Source organism: Taeniopygia guttata, chromosome 3 (assembly GCF_048771995.1).
Source record: "Taeniopygia guttata chromosome 3, bTaeGut7.mat, whole genome shotgun sequence".
NCBI lineage: Eukaryota > Metazoa > Chordata > Aves > Passeriformes > Estrildidae > Taeniopygia > Taeniopygia guttata.
The window spans coordinates 111826912-111844073 of record NC_133027.1 but is presented as its reverse complement, the minus strand read 5'-3'; the positions used below and the strand labels follow the sequence as shown (position 1 = coordinate 111844073).

At 42.2% G+C, this 17162-nt stretch overlaps 1 protein-coding gene across 2 annotated transcripts in view; it reads right to left on the bottom strand.

Annotated features, from left to right (window-relative positions):
- PCSK2 (proprotein convertase subtilisin/kexin type 2) overlaps positions 1-16367 on the bottom strand; it is a 97227-nt gene extending 80860 nt beyond the window's left edge. The window contains exon 1 of one of the 2 annotated variants that reach the window (XM_030269235.4): positions 15857-16367. In XM_030269235.4, the coding sequence (XP_030125095.3) occupies positions 15857-16042 (186 nt within the window). In that variant the 5' untranslated portion in view covers positions 16043-16367. The remainder of the gene's footprint in view (positions 1-15856) is intronic. The other variant, XM_030269236.4, reaches the window with a different exon arrangement.
- Positions 16368-17162: the final 795 nt, after the last annotated feature.

Genomic DNA, 17162 nt, shown 5'->3' with positions numbered 1-17162 from the left:
GAAATGAAAACAGATCTCCTGTACATAAAGACTCCGACGTGTCATCAGCAGTATCTGCTCTGTAGTGTTGTAGCTGTAAAGCTGGAATTGTTATGGAGTAAAATTCCTATTCTGGCAGCAGCAGGCTCAGCATGTACCATGGAACAATAATGCACTCAGCCTGATGGCTCAGGTTCTTTTGGTAAGACAAAAGCAAAGCTTCCTGCCCTCAAAAAAAAAAATTAGCAATTAAGTAAGATAACTAATTACTGGAAAGCACTTTAACATTCAAGTGAGGAGGATTATTTAGAATTAGAAATAGGCCTAGTTATTGCCTTGATGTATAAATATTGTCCATTACAAGGCACAACTGCCAGAATCTCTGGAATTACAAGCGCTTCATTACTTGCAATATTTGTGTAAAAGCACTGGTGGAAAATACATACAAGCAAAACCAGAATCACAAATACAAAAGAGCAAGTAGAGCGAAACATTTTATATCCACCTGTCTCCTTCTTTTCTTCATATTTGCAGCCTCCTTGTGGCTATTAATAACACTTGCTGAAGCAAAAATGAAATGTGTTTAAACCTCTTCCTGAAGGACATGGACCAGAAAATAACTTTCAAAAATTCAGTGATCAACTAAATGCAGGAAAGAAAAACTCTTTCAGTGGAAGAAGCTTAACTGAAAGCAAAATAGACTTGATGATCTTAGGGTCTTTTCCAACCTTAACAATCCATGATTCTATGAAAATGGCCAAGATGTACCATTTGCTATAGAAAGAAGCAGGGAAAGTTTCTTATTGGCCACAGTTTTAGCACCAATAGGTCCAAGGCACCTTAGGTGTTCTAAGGCTACTGCCAAACCACAAAGGTTGAGATGCAATTACTGAAATAAAAATGAGTAAGTTAAATTCATGGTTCTCAACCTTTCTGCACTCTCCTCCTTAGAGTCTTTCCCCAGAAAGAAAAAGGAGGGACTCTGTGCTGCCCTGGATGCCACTGCTGGGAAGAAGGGCTGTAAACACACAGCTACACTTCTCCCCTGCCAGGCCCAAGCATTGCTCCAGAGAAATGCCATTCTCTGCTAATAAAAGGGAGAAAAAGACAATCCATGCTGAGCCTTTAACTGCTCTGAGAAGGAAAAATCAGGTATAAAGTAGCCTGTTCCTCAGAGACACCTGATCTAGGATGGGGCAGCACACAGAGACAGTTCCCAGAGCTCCCATCCCATCTCATCTACCTGACAGAGAAAATCAAACTGCCCTTCTTGCTTGGTCTTGCCTTGAACAATATGCACAGTGGTACCAGTTGCAGTTTTGCCTGTCACAAAGCAAAGGAAAGCAATATCAGCTGCAAAGCTGTGCAGAAGTTTAAAGAAAAGCCACAGAAAGACTAAAATCAGATACTGTTCCTCATTCTAAAACTGCAGCAAGTGAGACCACCTTGGGCAGAGCTAACACAGCAAACAGCATCTCCTGACCAGAAAAGCCCATCTAGCAAAGGTATTATGAAGCAGCAAAACATTCTTAAGAAAATTCCCAAGTCAAATTAAGCTTCCAGTGGCATCAATACTTTATCTGGCTCTCAGGGAGAGGTCCAGCATTCACAGTCTGTCACGAGTTTTAAGAGGTGATATAGAACAGAAAAATAAAGATGAACATTGGTTCCAAGGCTTATCTTTAATATCAAATTTTACTGGCTCCTTGTCTTTAACATTGCCTTTTACTGGCTCACTACAGAGCTCTACATACATTATGGTGCCCACAAAAAGCTTAAGAACAACCTGGATTGCTCCCTCTTGTTTTAATGGGAACTATTAAAACAAAACTATTAAAAACTATGGCTCAGCCTTGCCATGCTGCTTTTCACACTGTTTCACACAGTGCAGAATCCCTCCAGCACTCTGCTGATTTATGTGCATCATTTCCAATGATTTCTCCCCAATGTAATATTCTAAAACCAGTTTACTTTCATCTTTTGTTAAGATTCCTCTCCCAAGTTACTAATGGGGACAACAGTCAGCAACAACTTTATTTTGAGCAAAATCATTTATAAATACAAGAAGGGCAATTTATAGCAAGTTGACACCTTCTTTGGTCACCAAAATCAGTATAAATGGATCTGTCAGTGAATGGGAGTCACAGAAAGCACTCATGCAGCCAGGCTGACAAAGACCCTCCCCAGAGTTCCTTGCCTGCCTTTGTATGAATATGTGGCCATGGATGTGAGAGTTCAAACAAACACTGGTTCTGAAGGTAAAAAAAAAAAAAAAAAAAAAAAAAAAAAAACCTGTCCCCCAAATAATAATTTTTTTCCTTTATTTTAAAGAAGCATAACACAAACCATCTCTCCCCAGACTCCAAGCACAGCCCAAGCATCATTTCTGACTTGGAAAGGAACCATAAATTGGCACAGATGAGTTCTTTCATCCCATTACTGCTCAGTAATACAGAAAATATGATCTAAAGCCAGTACAAATAAATGTATTTGGAGCCGTCACGGGCCCCACACCTTCAGTTACCATTGTAAGTGAAGCACAACAAAGTACCTCACAGCAGAAATTAGAAACATTTTTGAAACCTTTTCATCTCAGTTTCACCAAATGCACTGAGGATGCTTATAAATATTCAATATTCATTCTTAAACTCTCTTTCTCTTATTTTCCCCCACTTCAATTAGCATTAAAATTCATTTTACCTTTAAATACACAGATGGGAGCCAAATCTGAAGTCAAAAGCACTCACTCACTTTAGGGATGAGGCACCGAAATGACACAGAACAAAACACGAACACCAAAGGATTAATCCAAACATTCCTAGAGAAATGTGAAATAGCACAGAGGAGTAAAGCTGACCAGAGATCACCCAACATGAAATCCAGTCTTCTGTGTCCCCATGGCCTCAGGCAAGGATTTCACACTTGCTCATTAGTGCGCTATAATTATGCTGAAGGCTCAAAATAAGGATCTCAGGTGGAGCCAGGGTTGTGCACAAGCTCCAAACAGCCCCAGGGACTGGCACAGTCAGGCCCAGGTCTGAGTGCTGTGATTCAGCCCTCCTGGCTCAGCTCTCCTTGTACCTGTGTCCTGCAGCCAGCTGCCTCCACCCAAGTCTCATCTGCTTCTCGTGGTGAATCTGGCTGGTGGAGGTGTTATAGGCACAGCTCCAACACTCCCAAAAGGCACATTTCATATGAAAACATCATCAGAGCATCCTTGTGAAATCAATTCAGTAACACAAAGTGAAAATTTCTCTTACAAATTAATTCATAAATGCCTGTCTTAGACATTTTCATGTGTTTTCAGCTCTGTTTCATATAAATATCCAACCATCTCTTAAAGGAATCAGCAACTGATGTAAGAAGCACCAGTGTAACTGGTAAGCAACTGGTGAAACTGGGAGTAAGAAAGGACCAAGACTAAGTAGAGAAATACAAAAGTCAATGCAAATATTGTAACACATATGATAAACACCACCTGTTACTGTTATTTAGAATAGTGGTTACCCTGTAAGAACACAGCAACCCTGCTCAAAAGTTCTATTACATCTTCTCAAGCCAGCAGGAGTCATTTCCAAAAGTTTCTCAAAGATTTCCTCACTCCCATAGCAAAATATCTGCTCCTCTAGAAACAGTGCAAAGTCAAAAGTGATGTCCAAAGACTTTGTAGAATATATGTCTTTGGATTTTATTTTATCCAAAAGCCTTTCTTATAAATTTTATAAAATTTTATTTTAGAATTTTTATAAAACAAAGCCTTTTGCCTAGTGCCTCTTGCATGCAGCAAGAAAAAGGTTAAACAGTCTCCTCAACAGCTGGACATGAGGTGTTTAATAAAAACCTGGAAGTAAAAGAAACTTAACTGGTTGTGGACTGAGATTACCCTTACATGTCCAATCTGTCCATGTGCAATTCATCTAAATGCCCTGCACAATTCATGGCAAAAGAAAAAAAGCCCTTTCAGAGCATTATTCATCTCACTTATCTGAGGTGGCCATGTCAGGGACAAGCAGAGCTGAGCCCCAGGAGCTCTTTCACTCTGAATTCTGTAAAAGAAGCACTGCTGCTCAGGTAGATCAATTCTGATGTTAAATGGCTATTCTCATTTTCTCATCAGTTTTGTTGTTGGATTACCCCACCCAGAGCTTCCAAGCCTTTACAAAACACTGCTCCATTGGTTTGCTTACAAGTTTGTGATATTTGGAATTGGATCTGCAGTTGAATGAATCCCACAGGTGTAAGGTTTTATTGTATCTGTATCACTGTTAGGTTTGGCACTGAAGAGCTCCATCCTGCAAGCACAAAGTCATACAAGTCATCAATGGCAATACTCTGGATTTGCTGATAGTTTTATCAGCGAATTGAAAAAGTCATTTGATACTTTAAAAATGGTTATTCTGGTTTATGGCAATGGATCTGTGCAGTTTAGAGAGTTTTATCTGTTACTCCCCAGTAACTGTAAACACCATTATCAATTCTACCACATGCCCTGTGGAAAGCAGAATACTTCCCAGATTTCAAGGAGAATGTTGCTTATACACTAACCCTGAAATTGGACTGAGTTAATCCAGGCTGTCATTACCTGGAGTAGGTGATTATTACTGATAGGCTGAAGTGAAGGCTGAGCAATCATCACTATGTCATCTTACATAAATGGGGTGGCTGTGGGTGTGTGTGCAAGAAGTGCACCTCAGTCAAGCCCTGGGCACCAGAAAAAAATCTGGAGTTCAGCACCAAAACGTCACTGGGAGCATCTACCAGCTGTGTTGTCATTTTTAGCAGCAACAAACGACCAGTGGGAAAAGGAGACAACCTCTCCAATCATTCAGCTGCACAACTCCATAACAACCACACAAACAACAAATAAACATGCACATCATTTAGAATAATTAAGTAAATACGATTTCATGAGAAGGTGAATCAATTAAATTTTCTTAAAGCAGGTATGTGCAACACAACATTTTTTTTACACAAATTGGGAGAATTTTACCATCCCATTAAAACAAAACACCTCCATCCCCTAAAACAAAACAATAACAAATGAACACAACAAAATAAAATTAACAAAAACAACAAAAAAAGAAGCAAACAGAAATCAGACTCCAGACATTCTTTACAGACAATTGGTCAGTACTTGACCCAGTTAATTAACCATAATTCATTTAGTCTGAGGTAGTCAGTGCTGTAAGAATTAAGGGAGGGAAAAGGATGGTAATCCAGAAGGGGCTTTGCCAGTTCCACATTTTATTAACAAAGGTGAATAAAATTTTGGCTGTAAGTACCTTCCTCCTGCTTGGACCCATGGAGCTCCTAAGGGTTCTCTGTCACTTTCTTGATGTTCTGCTGTGTTTTCAAAGCCTCTCTCAGGATGTTAATATTCTGTACAAGTTTTCACGCCTCAAACAACCTTTTCTCCAAGATCATTCAACCCATGGCTATTTCATTTGCTATTTCCCTCTCTGCTCTTGCTTCACATGGTAGCAACTCTGCTCTGGGACAGAGCCAGAACTAAATTTCCAAAGAAATGAGTTTCAGTATTTCCTTACATGAGGAGAATCTTGGGCAATTAGAGCTGTAACATTCTTGTTTCAGTTGCCTCCCATGTAAAATGGCATACTCCTGTAAGTACTACTTTAGTTATTTTATTTATTGATATGAATTATTTAATTAATATTTGCACAGCATTATAGATTGTGATATGAAACAACTGTAAAATGTCAAGTGCCACTGCAAACATATATTAATGGGCATATCTACACATGTAATATATATGTGAGAAATCAGGCACCTCTTTAACAACAAATATTTGTTAAATGTTGTAATATAGTTAAGCAATATAAGATGGAAATATCTTCTTCCTATCAGTCTATCTGCCTTAGAGAAAACTCATAAGAAACATTTTGATTCAGTTAGAGTCTGCAAATTTAAATGGCCATGGTATGCTTCTGAGATAGATCAATGTTGCTGACAGCAATTAGCACTGCTTACAAAAGGCCACTTTGCCTCAGTCCTGATTTACAGCCCATCTCTCCTTTTAAGCATGGACCAGAACAGGTTGACTGCTATTGTCACACACAGGAGTCTGGTGTCACATCAGCTTCAGGAACACAGAGATAAAAGCCATGAGCTAAAGTTTGCTATTTAAAAAACAACGTTCAGGTGCAGCGTGCCCCAGACACAAAACACCAGTTCTTAAACCTCACCGTTGCTAAACACTGAGATCCTGATTTTTAGTAAGGTACTTGGGCTTTCTTTTTAAGTCTGCATTCACATAACACAAAGTGGCTACATAAACATGTGTGCAAGTGCTTTGCTCATGCAGCATCTAAAAGCTGGGTCAGGATCTCAAGCTTGAATAAGTAGAGTGATAAGAGCAACTCAGAGCAGAATTAGTTGGCTACTAACAAGAGTTGAAGGCACAGAAGATGTGAATTATTCTAATGCAAAGATGCCAGCTCTCACTGACACTTTAAGAAGATCTGGCCTCTCTTGCAAGTCAAAACCTTTACTCTTTTCTTTTTACTCCATGTCTGCTCAATGCTAGGCAGCCAAGCAAGAGCTGATGGACAGAAAGTGCTTCACAGAGGGGTTTCTGAAATTACACCAACCACACTGAAAAAGTCTTCCAGTTGCCAGAGAAGGAGTCAGTTCCTTCAGAAAAATATGTGTTTTTATGGGAGAGAAGCCCATGGGTAACAATTAGAAACAAAACTGCAACATTAAAGGACAGGAGGGTCACACTGTTTCTCCTTTTTTTTTTTTTTTTTTTTTTTTTTTTTTAACATAAGATAGTATGCTTGAGAAAAGCAGGGGAAGGAAGCCTCAAGAAAGGAAAAGAAAACATTTTGGAACACTGCTGTTTTCCTTATTTTTGCAACGTTTCTTGATTCTGCTAGGAGGAAGTCACAAACACTTTCCTCATTACCACAAGATGAGGTCAGAGGCAAACCCTTTACTCATGCCACCACAACCTGGAGAGAGCTCCTGTTGACTCTTGACAAAACAGCATAATGGTCACTTCACAACAAGGAGCAGCTGCTCTGAGTGGGGTCAAGAGCTCTGTGGTAGACAGAAGAAAAAGGATGACATAAACCTAGCAATAATGATGAGAAAGGAAAGCAAACAGCAGCACCCAACACCACCTCTTGCCCTTCCTCACTGACCTTTCAGGCATCTGTGAAATAAGCCTTTTACTGCCAATTAATAAATGATGGAAGTTTATTGCTGGCAGAAATTGTTTTCAGTCCAGCATGTGCTTATATGTTATCTTGCTCCTATGACATTAATCAAGCAAGAAAAATGTAGGAAAGCAAACTTCTAAATTATCACTCAGCATTTCAGCCTTCAGAGCCTGAAAAACTAGTTTCTCTAGCAAGGTATAATATATTTAACATGAATAATATATGTTCTGTTAGAAGTGGGAGGAAGGGATTTTACAGAATCACACAGAGTGTTTTAATCTTCATCAAAAGAAAGAAAAATATCCACTTGCTTTTCTGACATGGTTCTATTCTGAACTATATCTTAATTGTAGGAGAAATTGAATGGTTTTGCAGTTAAGAGATAAAGTACATTTGCCTGTGAAGTTTGGGGGTTTCAATGGCAATATAAAAATTAAAAGATGGAAATGCTGTCAAGATGATGATGTCATAATCCACAACCATCATTCCATCAATGTTAGCAGCCAATTCTTCCAGATCTGCAAATGTGTTCCAGTGCTGGTTTTTGATACTTCACCCAAATTCTGAACTGACTGTTCCACTTTACAACTGGCTCTAAGTAACTTCTAAACAGCCAAGTTCTAAAATTAATCGATACAGGGAAGCATAAAGTCCCCATGGGGCTGATGGGAATCCAACAGTCATGGTTATAGCTAATTCACCATATTTGGCTGCAGCTAAAAGCCTTAAAAAGAAGCTTTTGCTGCCTTTGGTGTTGCACAGTGGGTGACAGAGACAGTACTCACCCACAGAGCAGATTTCAGAATCGCACTCCTCTGTTTCACTGGCTTTTCATAAAGAATAAGTAGGTAGAAAGAAGGATCCTTTGTCTTCAGGAAAGGGAAGGCTATATTCCACCTCTTTTACTACCCAGACAAGGAAGGGATTTACCTCTTTGGCTCTAGGTTTGTATCCAACAATCATCTGACACAGCAAATTTCTCTACTTAATAATAATAATATTTAAATACATATTTGCTGGGTTTCAGGTTTTCACGGATTGTTCTTTGGAGAAAGCTGCTCTGACATATTACCATCTTATTCATCTGGTAAGCAAATAATCTAGTTCAGTCATGAGTTATCTGGTATACATGTGCCAGCTGGTTTGATGTAAACACTGAGGTCACTATTATCATTTGCTTTCTGTGGAGAAAGTAGTTAAGAATGTAACATTTCCACAGAAGTTTTGTTTGAGAAGGTAGATAATACAGGACAATGTCCCAGTTAACTCCTTGACAAAGAGCTATTACTACCCAATTCGTTTATTTATAATCACAGTGTATAAATGGAAAGAGTGGCCAAGCTCATAATTCCTTTTTTAAATCCAAGCTCCTGCTACTTGCTGAACACAGCCAGCACAGCGGAGTTACACTGCTGAGCTACTGTCATAAATCTGTGACCAAACTGTATTTCACACTGCATGATAAACTGTGTGTCATGGCCACTCAGAATTTCACACAGTACACACCGAATTCAGCTCTCTCTGGGATGCTGCTTTCTGTCACAAAACATGGCCTGAGCCTGCTGAGCTGAAATTAAATCTCCATTTCAGTAGCATAGGGTTTGCTTTTCCAACGAACTTGTGAGAGTTAAATGCAGAGTTTGATTTACAAGAGCAACACACTAAACTTTGACAAATACTTGAGCAGTTCAGCTTCCTCCTGCCAGAGGCCATGGATGGATGGAAGTGTTGGGCTGCTCACTGCAATATTTATAGCCACCATACAGCAGCATCCTGTAGAGACCTGACCCATTTAATTACCTAAAAAAGTTGAAAGAAAATATAAAAAGAACAAGGTTTCTGATGACTGGAATAACACTGCAGGACAAAGGTAAATTTTACATCTGTTAACAGCACTGAATTTGCTACTACGGCTCACACAGAAACTACCCATCCATTCTGTGGCCTGGAACTGCACAGAAGGGTTTCCCAGCTATAATATTTTAATAAGAACTGGCAGAATTTATCATTAATTTTAACAATTTGGCTTGATTTCCAGCTCACAGAATATTCTGTGAGCATGGACATTTCTCAGAACTTACTAATGGAAACTACCTACCAGATAAACTCTACCTATGTTTTGGCAACTACTTTGCAACTGCTTTATTACAAGCATTTGAAACTTGAGTTGCATGTGTCAATTTTAATTGAACAACTCCATCAATGGATGAGGTTAAGGGTCATATGAAAACTTGTATTTAGCTACACTAAGCAGTAACTATTACAAGCAAAACTATTTCACTCTAGAAGCTCTTATGTTGTTGTTGCTTTTGCTTGGTTTTGTTTGGTTGGGTTTTTTTTTTTTTAATCAGCATGGGGTTACTGTTAGAAGTTCCAGTGGAAATTAATTTTCTGCTAATATTGTTTTGACTTGGAATGAGTTAAACATGTCAGTTCTCCTATGCTGATAGTAACAGCACTGTAATTGGGTTTGTTTTCCCACTTTAACCACATCAGTATAGTTACAGCAGTAAAAGTTTTCCTAAGAGTTGGTAGGGTCTTCTATCTTGTCACCTGGCATGTTTTGTGAAGAAGATAGAAGGCTCTTTCACCTTCACACAGCAGTTGGATTTTCCAAAAGGTAACAAAAATTCAAACACCTCTGTCCTCTTCTGATGGAGACAAGCAGCAGCCTCAGTCTCTGGGACCATTTGCCTGCTATAAACAAATGCCAAGGATGCCACAGGATCTCGGAAGGAAAAAGCATTTCAAGATGGGATTGAATTGATAATTTTTTTTTTTATCTAGGACTTCAATCTGGATTTGAGCTCCCAAACTACAAACAAATTTCCCTCCCTCATTTGCAGTACCCTAAACCATGTGGGTCTGGTTAGGCATGACAATGGGGTCTGCCCATCTGGCCTGATGCAAAAAAAAAAAAAAAAAAAAAAAAAAAAAAAAAAACCAAAAAAAAAACCAAACCAAAACAAACCCAACTATCTTCAAATCAGGGGACTCTTGCAATGCAGATGTCCATATTGCCTCTCAGGCTGCCATCAGCTTCTGGAAAGCCTGCCTAGAGGAATGAGGGCTTCAAGCAGGACCACGGACAGAGCTACAGAGAGCATTTGGGATCCCAAAGGTCAAACACACAGAGGCAATTCATGGATCTGCGTGCTGCAGAGCCCAAGAACAGTCTGAAAGAGTCATTTTCAAAAAAGCTACCTGGGCAGAAGGAGGGAGACCCCAGGCTGACAGGCACTCTGGGCTAGATGGCAGGACATAGACCAGGATCACAGCATTCAGGGAATGCTTGTCCACTCCTTACACCTTTTCTACTTGACACTGGCAAAACTAAATGTAATGTAAATGAAAACAAATAATTGCACACTCCCCATTGGGTTGCAGCATCAAAAAAAAAAAAAATAGTGAAAAAAAACTGCACTTGTGATGTAGTTCCTGGGTCTATACCACGTTCTATTTTGCAAACGAGTCCAAACATTATGGAATAAATAAAATTATAAATACAGGCAGCTTTATAAACAGCCAGAATTCCATAACTCTCTGTTTGTTAAGCTGTAGTTCAGGAAACAAACCAAAAATCTGTAAAGGTAAGGTTTAATCTGCATGTTTTGCCAAGAAATAACCACGCCACATATTCAAAGCAGAAATGAAGCCATTACAGTGGGGATCTACAGTAGGGGAGACAAACCTTTATTGTTTTACACCCAAACAAGTGTAAAATCTGACAAGGTAATTATTTTATAGCTCAAGCAGAAGACTCACTACCAGCAAACAGTCTGAGTCCCTGGCAGAGAAGGAGCTTTACATAAACTGGGTGAGAGATGTGCTTGAGCCTGTGGTTTACAGATCTTTATGATAATTTACAGCTTGCATGTGTATAATTAATTACATTTAAGTAACAGGATTTTTTTTTTTTTTTTTGCTTGTTCCAAGTTAGCTAGTGTTTGCTCCTAGAGCTGTTTATGCATCCAAGGCAAAACACAAAGTATTAACAAAAAAAAAAACCCAAACACCTATTTTCCAGATTTAGAGGTTGGTCTGCACAGGAGGGCATTTTAAGATTTTTGGGATGTGCATCCCAGGATGAAATGTTCAGGATCCCTGACAGAAGTCCCAGCAAAGTGGTCTCCAGGCTGTGAACTTGTTATTCTGCCTCTTGGTCTGCCTTCTACACCACATCAACTCCCACCTCACCCCTACCTAAATGCAGGGAAGTGGGTTGCTGCAGTAAGAAATATAGCTACTTTATCTGTTAAGTTTTGCTTTTGATAAGTCTGCATTTATGCAATGTAAAGAAAAAAAATAAAGAAAAGAAAACCTGAATGCTCGCAGTGTTTCATCAAGAAATTACTGGTTGGTTCCACAAAGCCTGGTCCTCAACCAGCAGCTTCCTAAGCAAAAAATCAGGAAGAAAGGAAGTCACAGCTGTGAGAGGTAAGACTGAGTTCTGCAAGACTTAGAGGGATAAGAGACCAGGTGATACAGTGAAAAAATAGACCAGATTTAGGCAACATAAACATAAAATTCTCCATGTTTTCAAATCCATGTTTGGTTCTTATTTTAAAATCTGGGGCCACTGAATGCTAACTGTTTAAAACCCTTCACCTCAATGCTACTAGAAGCAAAATATTTAGTTAAGGTGGCATTTTGTGGACTGTCTCAGTCTTGCTGTTGTTGATGAAATGAAAAGAGATGCCTAAATTCTGATCTCCAAATAGAAGACCTTTCTAAATGCATCTTCCAACTCTCCTTCTTAGAAATTAATTGAAAATTGCAAGGCAAGGTCAGAAAGCAGCTTTTTTTCAGCCTGCATTAAGAAATGTATTCTGGTGACAACTGTGCCAAGAGGGAAATAAATCAAATGGGGGGAAAAAACCCAATCAAAACCAAAAACTTGTTCTTTTTGCAGTTCTTACAATATTAGGGGGGCATTCTCACAACTCCTGAATGCTTAAAGATGTTAAGACTAGCCATTTTAAGAAAAAAGTATGTTTTATCACAGTATCTGTTCCACCAGGAATACATATAATCAATTTTAACAGGTAAAAATGGACTGAAAATTTGCAAATATTTAAAATAAAAATTAAAGAGCACAATCAGCATTAAAAGATGTCTGTATTCAGGAATAATTCAGGGAAGATTAAAGAAAAAGTGACTACTCTTTTTGACACGGTAGGATCCTAGACCTAAACAAAAGCACCTGTTTATGTAAGCACCAAGCCCTTCTTAATCAATTCATCAAGCACTGAATTTAAAGCACACATTTAGCCTACCTGGCATCTTCTGGTTTCAAAATGATGGTAGGAAGCATGGCCAAAGAATCAATTAGAAAGAGCATCATGCAGTCCATAACATTAATCTTGAAAGCAATGCTTTCTCATGCATTTCTACAGAAATCTGCTGTTAAGTAAATGTAATATGCACTTGCTCAGAGATTGCTTGTTACTGGGGGAAAAAAAAATGTGCACTAAAAATACATAATTTAAAAACCAGCTCCCATAAAGTCATGTTAGAAGAGATCTGTGATACCCTGAACGTATAAAAGGAATCTTTCTCATACGCATCTTAAATTCACACACAATAAAAAAAGAAGAATCTGCTCTTGTGTTCCTACACTGCACTGAAATAAAGGTGATTATTTTCAGAACGTGGCTCTTCTCCAATATGGGCAAAGTTAACTGGATTTGTTTTAAGTAAATAACTCAATATATCATCCAAACAGCATGTGTCATCGAAGTAGCTAAAAGACCACTTCTCTTTGCGGTGTAATTTGGGAGTGTGGGGGGTGTGCTGGTATTTTTTGAATATTTCATTAGACAGCATATCTACACATAGTAGTTTCCCTCGAGAGCTTCTCACTAACAGCTCTGTGCTTCTCTGCAGGGCCACGTTCAACTTCCTGCACCGTCGGCATCGCCATGAAAGCTGAGTCTGCAGGCTGCAGGCTGCCAGACAAGCCTGACGATAGCAAAACAGAGGAGATGCTTCAGCAGCACTGAAGAGCCACTGGCACAAATGGCACATGCTTCTAGTGGCAGCCAATTGTCACCACCCAAACCCTGTTAAGAGTAGAGATTGCTACCAACCTCTCATGGATTATTCAACACAGCCTGTAAAGTGTCAAACCCGAGCAGCTTTTCCTCTTCCCTAAAATTACTGTTTTGCAGAAATCAGAGTGCTATTTCCACTTACAGCTGGGGAGGAGGCGGGGCAAGCTTACTGGCTTTTCAGGGATTGGGATGGTATAACCCAGAGAACTTCAGCCAGTGTGTGCTGAGTACAGGACCCACTGGCTTTTCAGGGATTGGGATAGTATAACCCAGAAAACTTCAGCCAGTATGTGCTTGTGGGAATCCAGGGCATCCCTCTGGCTGCCCTGGAAGGTCTGGGACCCTGGCAGGGGTCAGGAACCCCCCTGGACAGAGCCCCCAGAGACACTGTCTGTGATCTCTGTCCATGGAAAAGAGTTTTTAATCTTACATGATGAATTACAAGCTCTGAGTGTTTGATATAAGTAATAATTAAGTGTGGCACGGGTGCAAGAGTAAAATTTTAGGTTTCTAGATTAGGGGTTCAGAAGGGACAAGGTGGAGGAAATTGGGTGTGTCTTGTCCTTTTCCTCCTTCTTCATGCCCTCCATGTTTCACTGTGGTGTTGGCATTTTTCTGTTGGTTCAGGCTGGGGACACACTGTCCAACGTAGGTGACAGATATTGGCACGTTATTGTAAATCCAGCACAGGTAGTTTGTGGTATTTAATGTTTGTACCATCCCACTGAGGGCAGAGCCCCACACGCTGCCCTGCAGGACAGAGCTGCGGCAGGGCAGCAGAACATGTTAGAGATAAACAGAATAAACAACCTTGAAACCAGCACAGACGAATTATGGCAGAAAGACAGAGACTTTGTACAATCTCGGAATCATCAATACCACAGATTCTGACATGTGCTGAGTACAGGACCCACTGGCTTTTCAGGGATTGGGATGGTATAACCCAGAAAACCTCAGCCAGTATGTGCTGAGTACAGGACCCACTGCTCCACGCCATGAGCACACACACACACACCTCACCATGGCTCTGCTGAGCTTCACTCCTAGAGACACCCGTGTCCACAGCCTCCCCTTAGCGTGTCCTGGAAAGCAGGTACCTCTCTCTTGCACACCTGAGAGACTTCCCTCCAGCTCTTTCCTCAGGTAAGCTACAATTTCCATGAAGAAGCTGTATGTGTCCTAATGGGGCTGAGGCATCCTGGGGAGAAGCATGGTAGAGGGGAGAGGATTCGAATAGCCCAGAAGCTGCATTTCTCCATCCTACAAAATCCTCTCTCTCTTCCCCACTTGGATCACAGGATCATTTGAAAGCATCTAGCAAAAGTCATAAGAGATTGATCTATGTGGGAATGTACCTTTCTATCCTCAAAAGGCCTTATCAGTCAGATAACCCCAGGAGAGGAGGAAGGGAGCACAATCAGGAAGAGACTAGAAGAGGAAAAAACTGTTAAGCAAAAAGCTGTGTCTAAGTCTCATATAACAAAACCCAATGCACACAATTAATCCATTCCCAAATGTATCAGCAGCTATCTGTCACTATCATGACAAGGCTGTGTGCCTAAAACAAAAGCATCTTATCAGAGCAGGAATTAGCTGTGGTCACAGCAACAATGATCTTGTCCTCATTTCTCTAACAAGCTCCCACTGGAGTTGAAAGGAGGCAACCTGAGGGAGGGAGTCTCACTTGATATGCTGTTTTAATTTTTATTTTTAAATCGAGGCTTAAAGTCATTTCACTCATTCAAGTTCAGGGTGCTATTATCATTCATAATAGCATGTAGGATGTAGGACTAGGCTGTCATTGCATAACTGCCAGGAAAATAATAAAAAAAAAAATCAAAAAGCAACAGCAACACTCACAGCCTGCTTTCCTTTCACATCCCTCTAAGCAAGTCTGCCAGGAAATGTATTGACCAGGGCACTCTATCAGCCTCTCTCTATTTTCACCCCAGGTGTTACTGTACCCGAAAATATTTGGAGGTCTAATTATTACTTAAATGGGAGAGATTTCTAGCAGAGGGGGACACTCTAGGAGCCAGGAGGGGACCTGCCACTCTGGCTACGCTTGATTTCCCAGGACCTCAGGAGTGAAAACAACCTCCAATGGCACTTGAAGTTTCCCAACTTACATTTATTAGTGAAAAACATTCATTGCTTATCACGGGGTCATCCTATTTCTCTAGAAGAATAATAGGGGTATTAAGAAGCCCACCAAAATCAAAAATCGAGCGTAAAAATTCTATTCAAATTGTGTGCAGGCTTCTCCATGGAGATGAGTGTCTCCTTTTCCCGTAGGCGCTCCGGGAACGGCTCGGGCAGCCCGAACCCCGCAGGATGGGAGCTCCTCCACGCCAGGATGTTTATTTACATAGTAAGTCAAAAGGCACCGAGTTACCATGTGGGAAACTCCGCTCTCCCACCAAGACAACCACCCTGCCGTGCCAACGCCGGGGAGCCGCTTGCGATTGCTCCGGGCACCGCAATTCCCGGGAGCAGCGGGGATTAACGCGGGGGATCCGCACCGACCCTTCCCGCAGGTGAGCGGCGGCCAGAACCGCGCCGGGGCCAGCCCCGCTCCGCCGGCACGGCCCGGCACGGCTCGGCACGGCTCGGCACGGCTCCGACCCTGCGCGGGGGGCTTACCTTCCGCACCCCAGCGAAGCCGTGCTCTGCCGCCACCCGCTCGGCCTCCGCCTGGCCCCCGTCGTGCAGCTCCACCAAGAAATGGTTGGTGTAGACGGCTCCGCGGGCCGGGAAGTGCAGGAGGAAGAGGAGGAGGAGGAGGAGGAGGAGGAAGGAGCCCCGGAGCAGCGGCGGCCCCGGCGGCATGGCCCCGCGCTGCGCGCCCGCGGAGGCAGCCCGCCGGGCGGGCGGGCCAGAGGGGGAGCGCCCAAAAGATGGGAGGGGAGGAGGGCGAAAAATAAAAGAAAGAAAAAAAAAAAATGAAAACAAATGAGAGCGGCAGAGGAGAGAGGAGAGCAGCGCGGAGAGCAGCGGCCGGGCGGTGCGGATGCGTGTGCCACGGCGGCCGAGGGGCAGCAGCACCGGGCGGGGATGGAGGGGGACGCGCCGCGCTGCCAATCATGGGGGGGAGGATCGCCTCGGCCCCCCTTCCCTCCCTGATTCCCTCCCTGCTTCCCTCCCGGAACGCTCCGCACGCCTCCCCAGCACCCCACCCACGCTTCACTCCCACCTCCCACGGTCCTGCCCCTGCAAAGCCGCGCCTCCCCATTGCATCCACCGCTCCCAGCGCCAGCCCCGCCGTGCCCGGAGCCCTCCGGCTGTCCCTGCCCAGGAGAAGGTCGCCCAGGGGAGGCAGACACTCCCAAAGTGGAGCACACGCGGGTGGCTGTAGGGGCTGGAGAACGAAAGATTTTGGTAAGACCCTCACCGCCCTGACCGGCGCCCAGCTTCTTTCCTCGACCCGCGAACACAAAATATCTGGAGTTTCCCCCCAAACCTCCTGTTCTGCACCAGCTGTTCACAGGGCTGCCAGCAGCCTGTCCTTTATCCCTCTTTTTACAAAAGCAAAGGGACAGGGAGGTGATCAAGCAGAGGTAGTGCAGAGCCATGGGAAAGCCTCAGGGCCAGGGCTCCTCGCTGACTCCCAATCTACCCTGCCAGGATGCTCAGGAACACAGAGGTTCCCTGAGCAATCCCCAAATAGTTTGCAGGGGATGACTGGCAGGAAAGTACCTGGGCCTTCCCTGTGCTGGGACAGCCAAGGATTGAGAATGTTCCGTGCGCAGGTGGGATTGCAGAGGTAGCAGCACCTAAAAAGAACGGGAGCTCGCTTCTGTAAGTAATTGCCATCTGCTATGATTGGAAAGGAACAGTACAGATTATGCAAGTTTATGGCAAAGTATACTTAAGCTTTGTCTTGCAGATACATTTGTTCCTTTGTCATACCAAAGGTTAATCCTTTGATGGTTCCCTGAATGATCCCCTG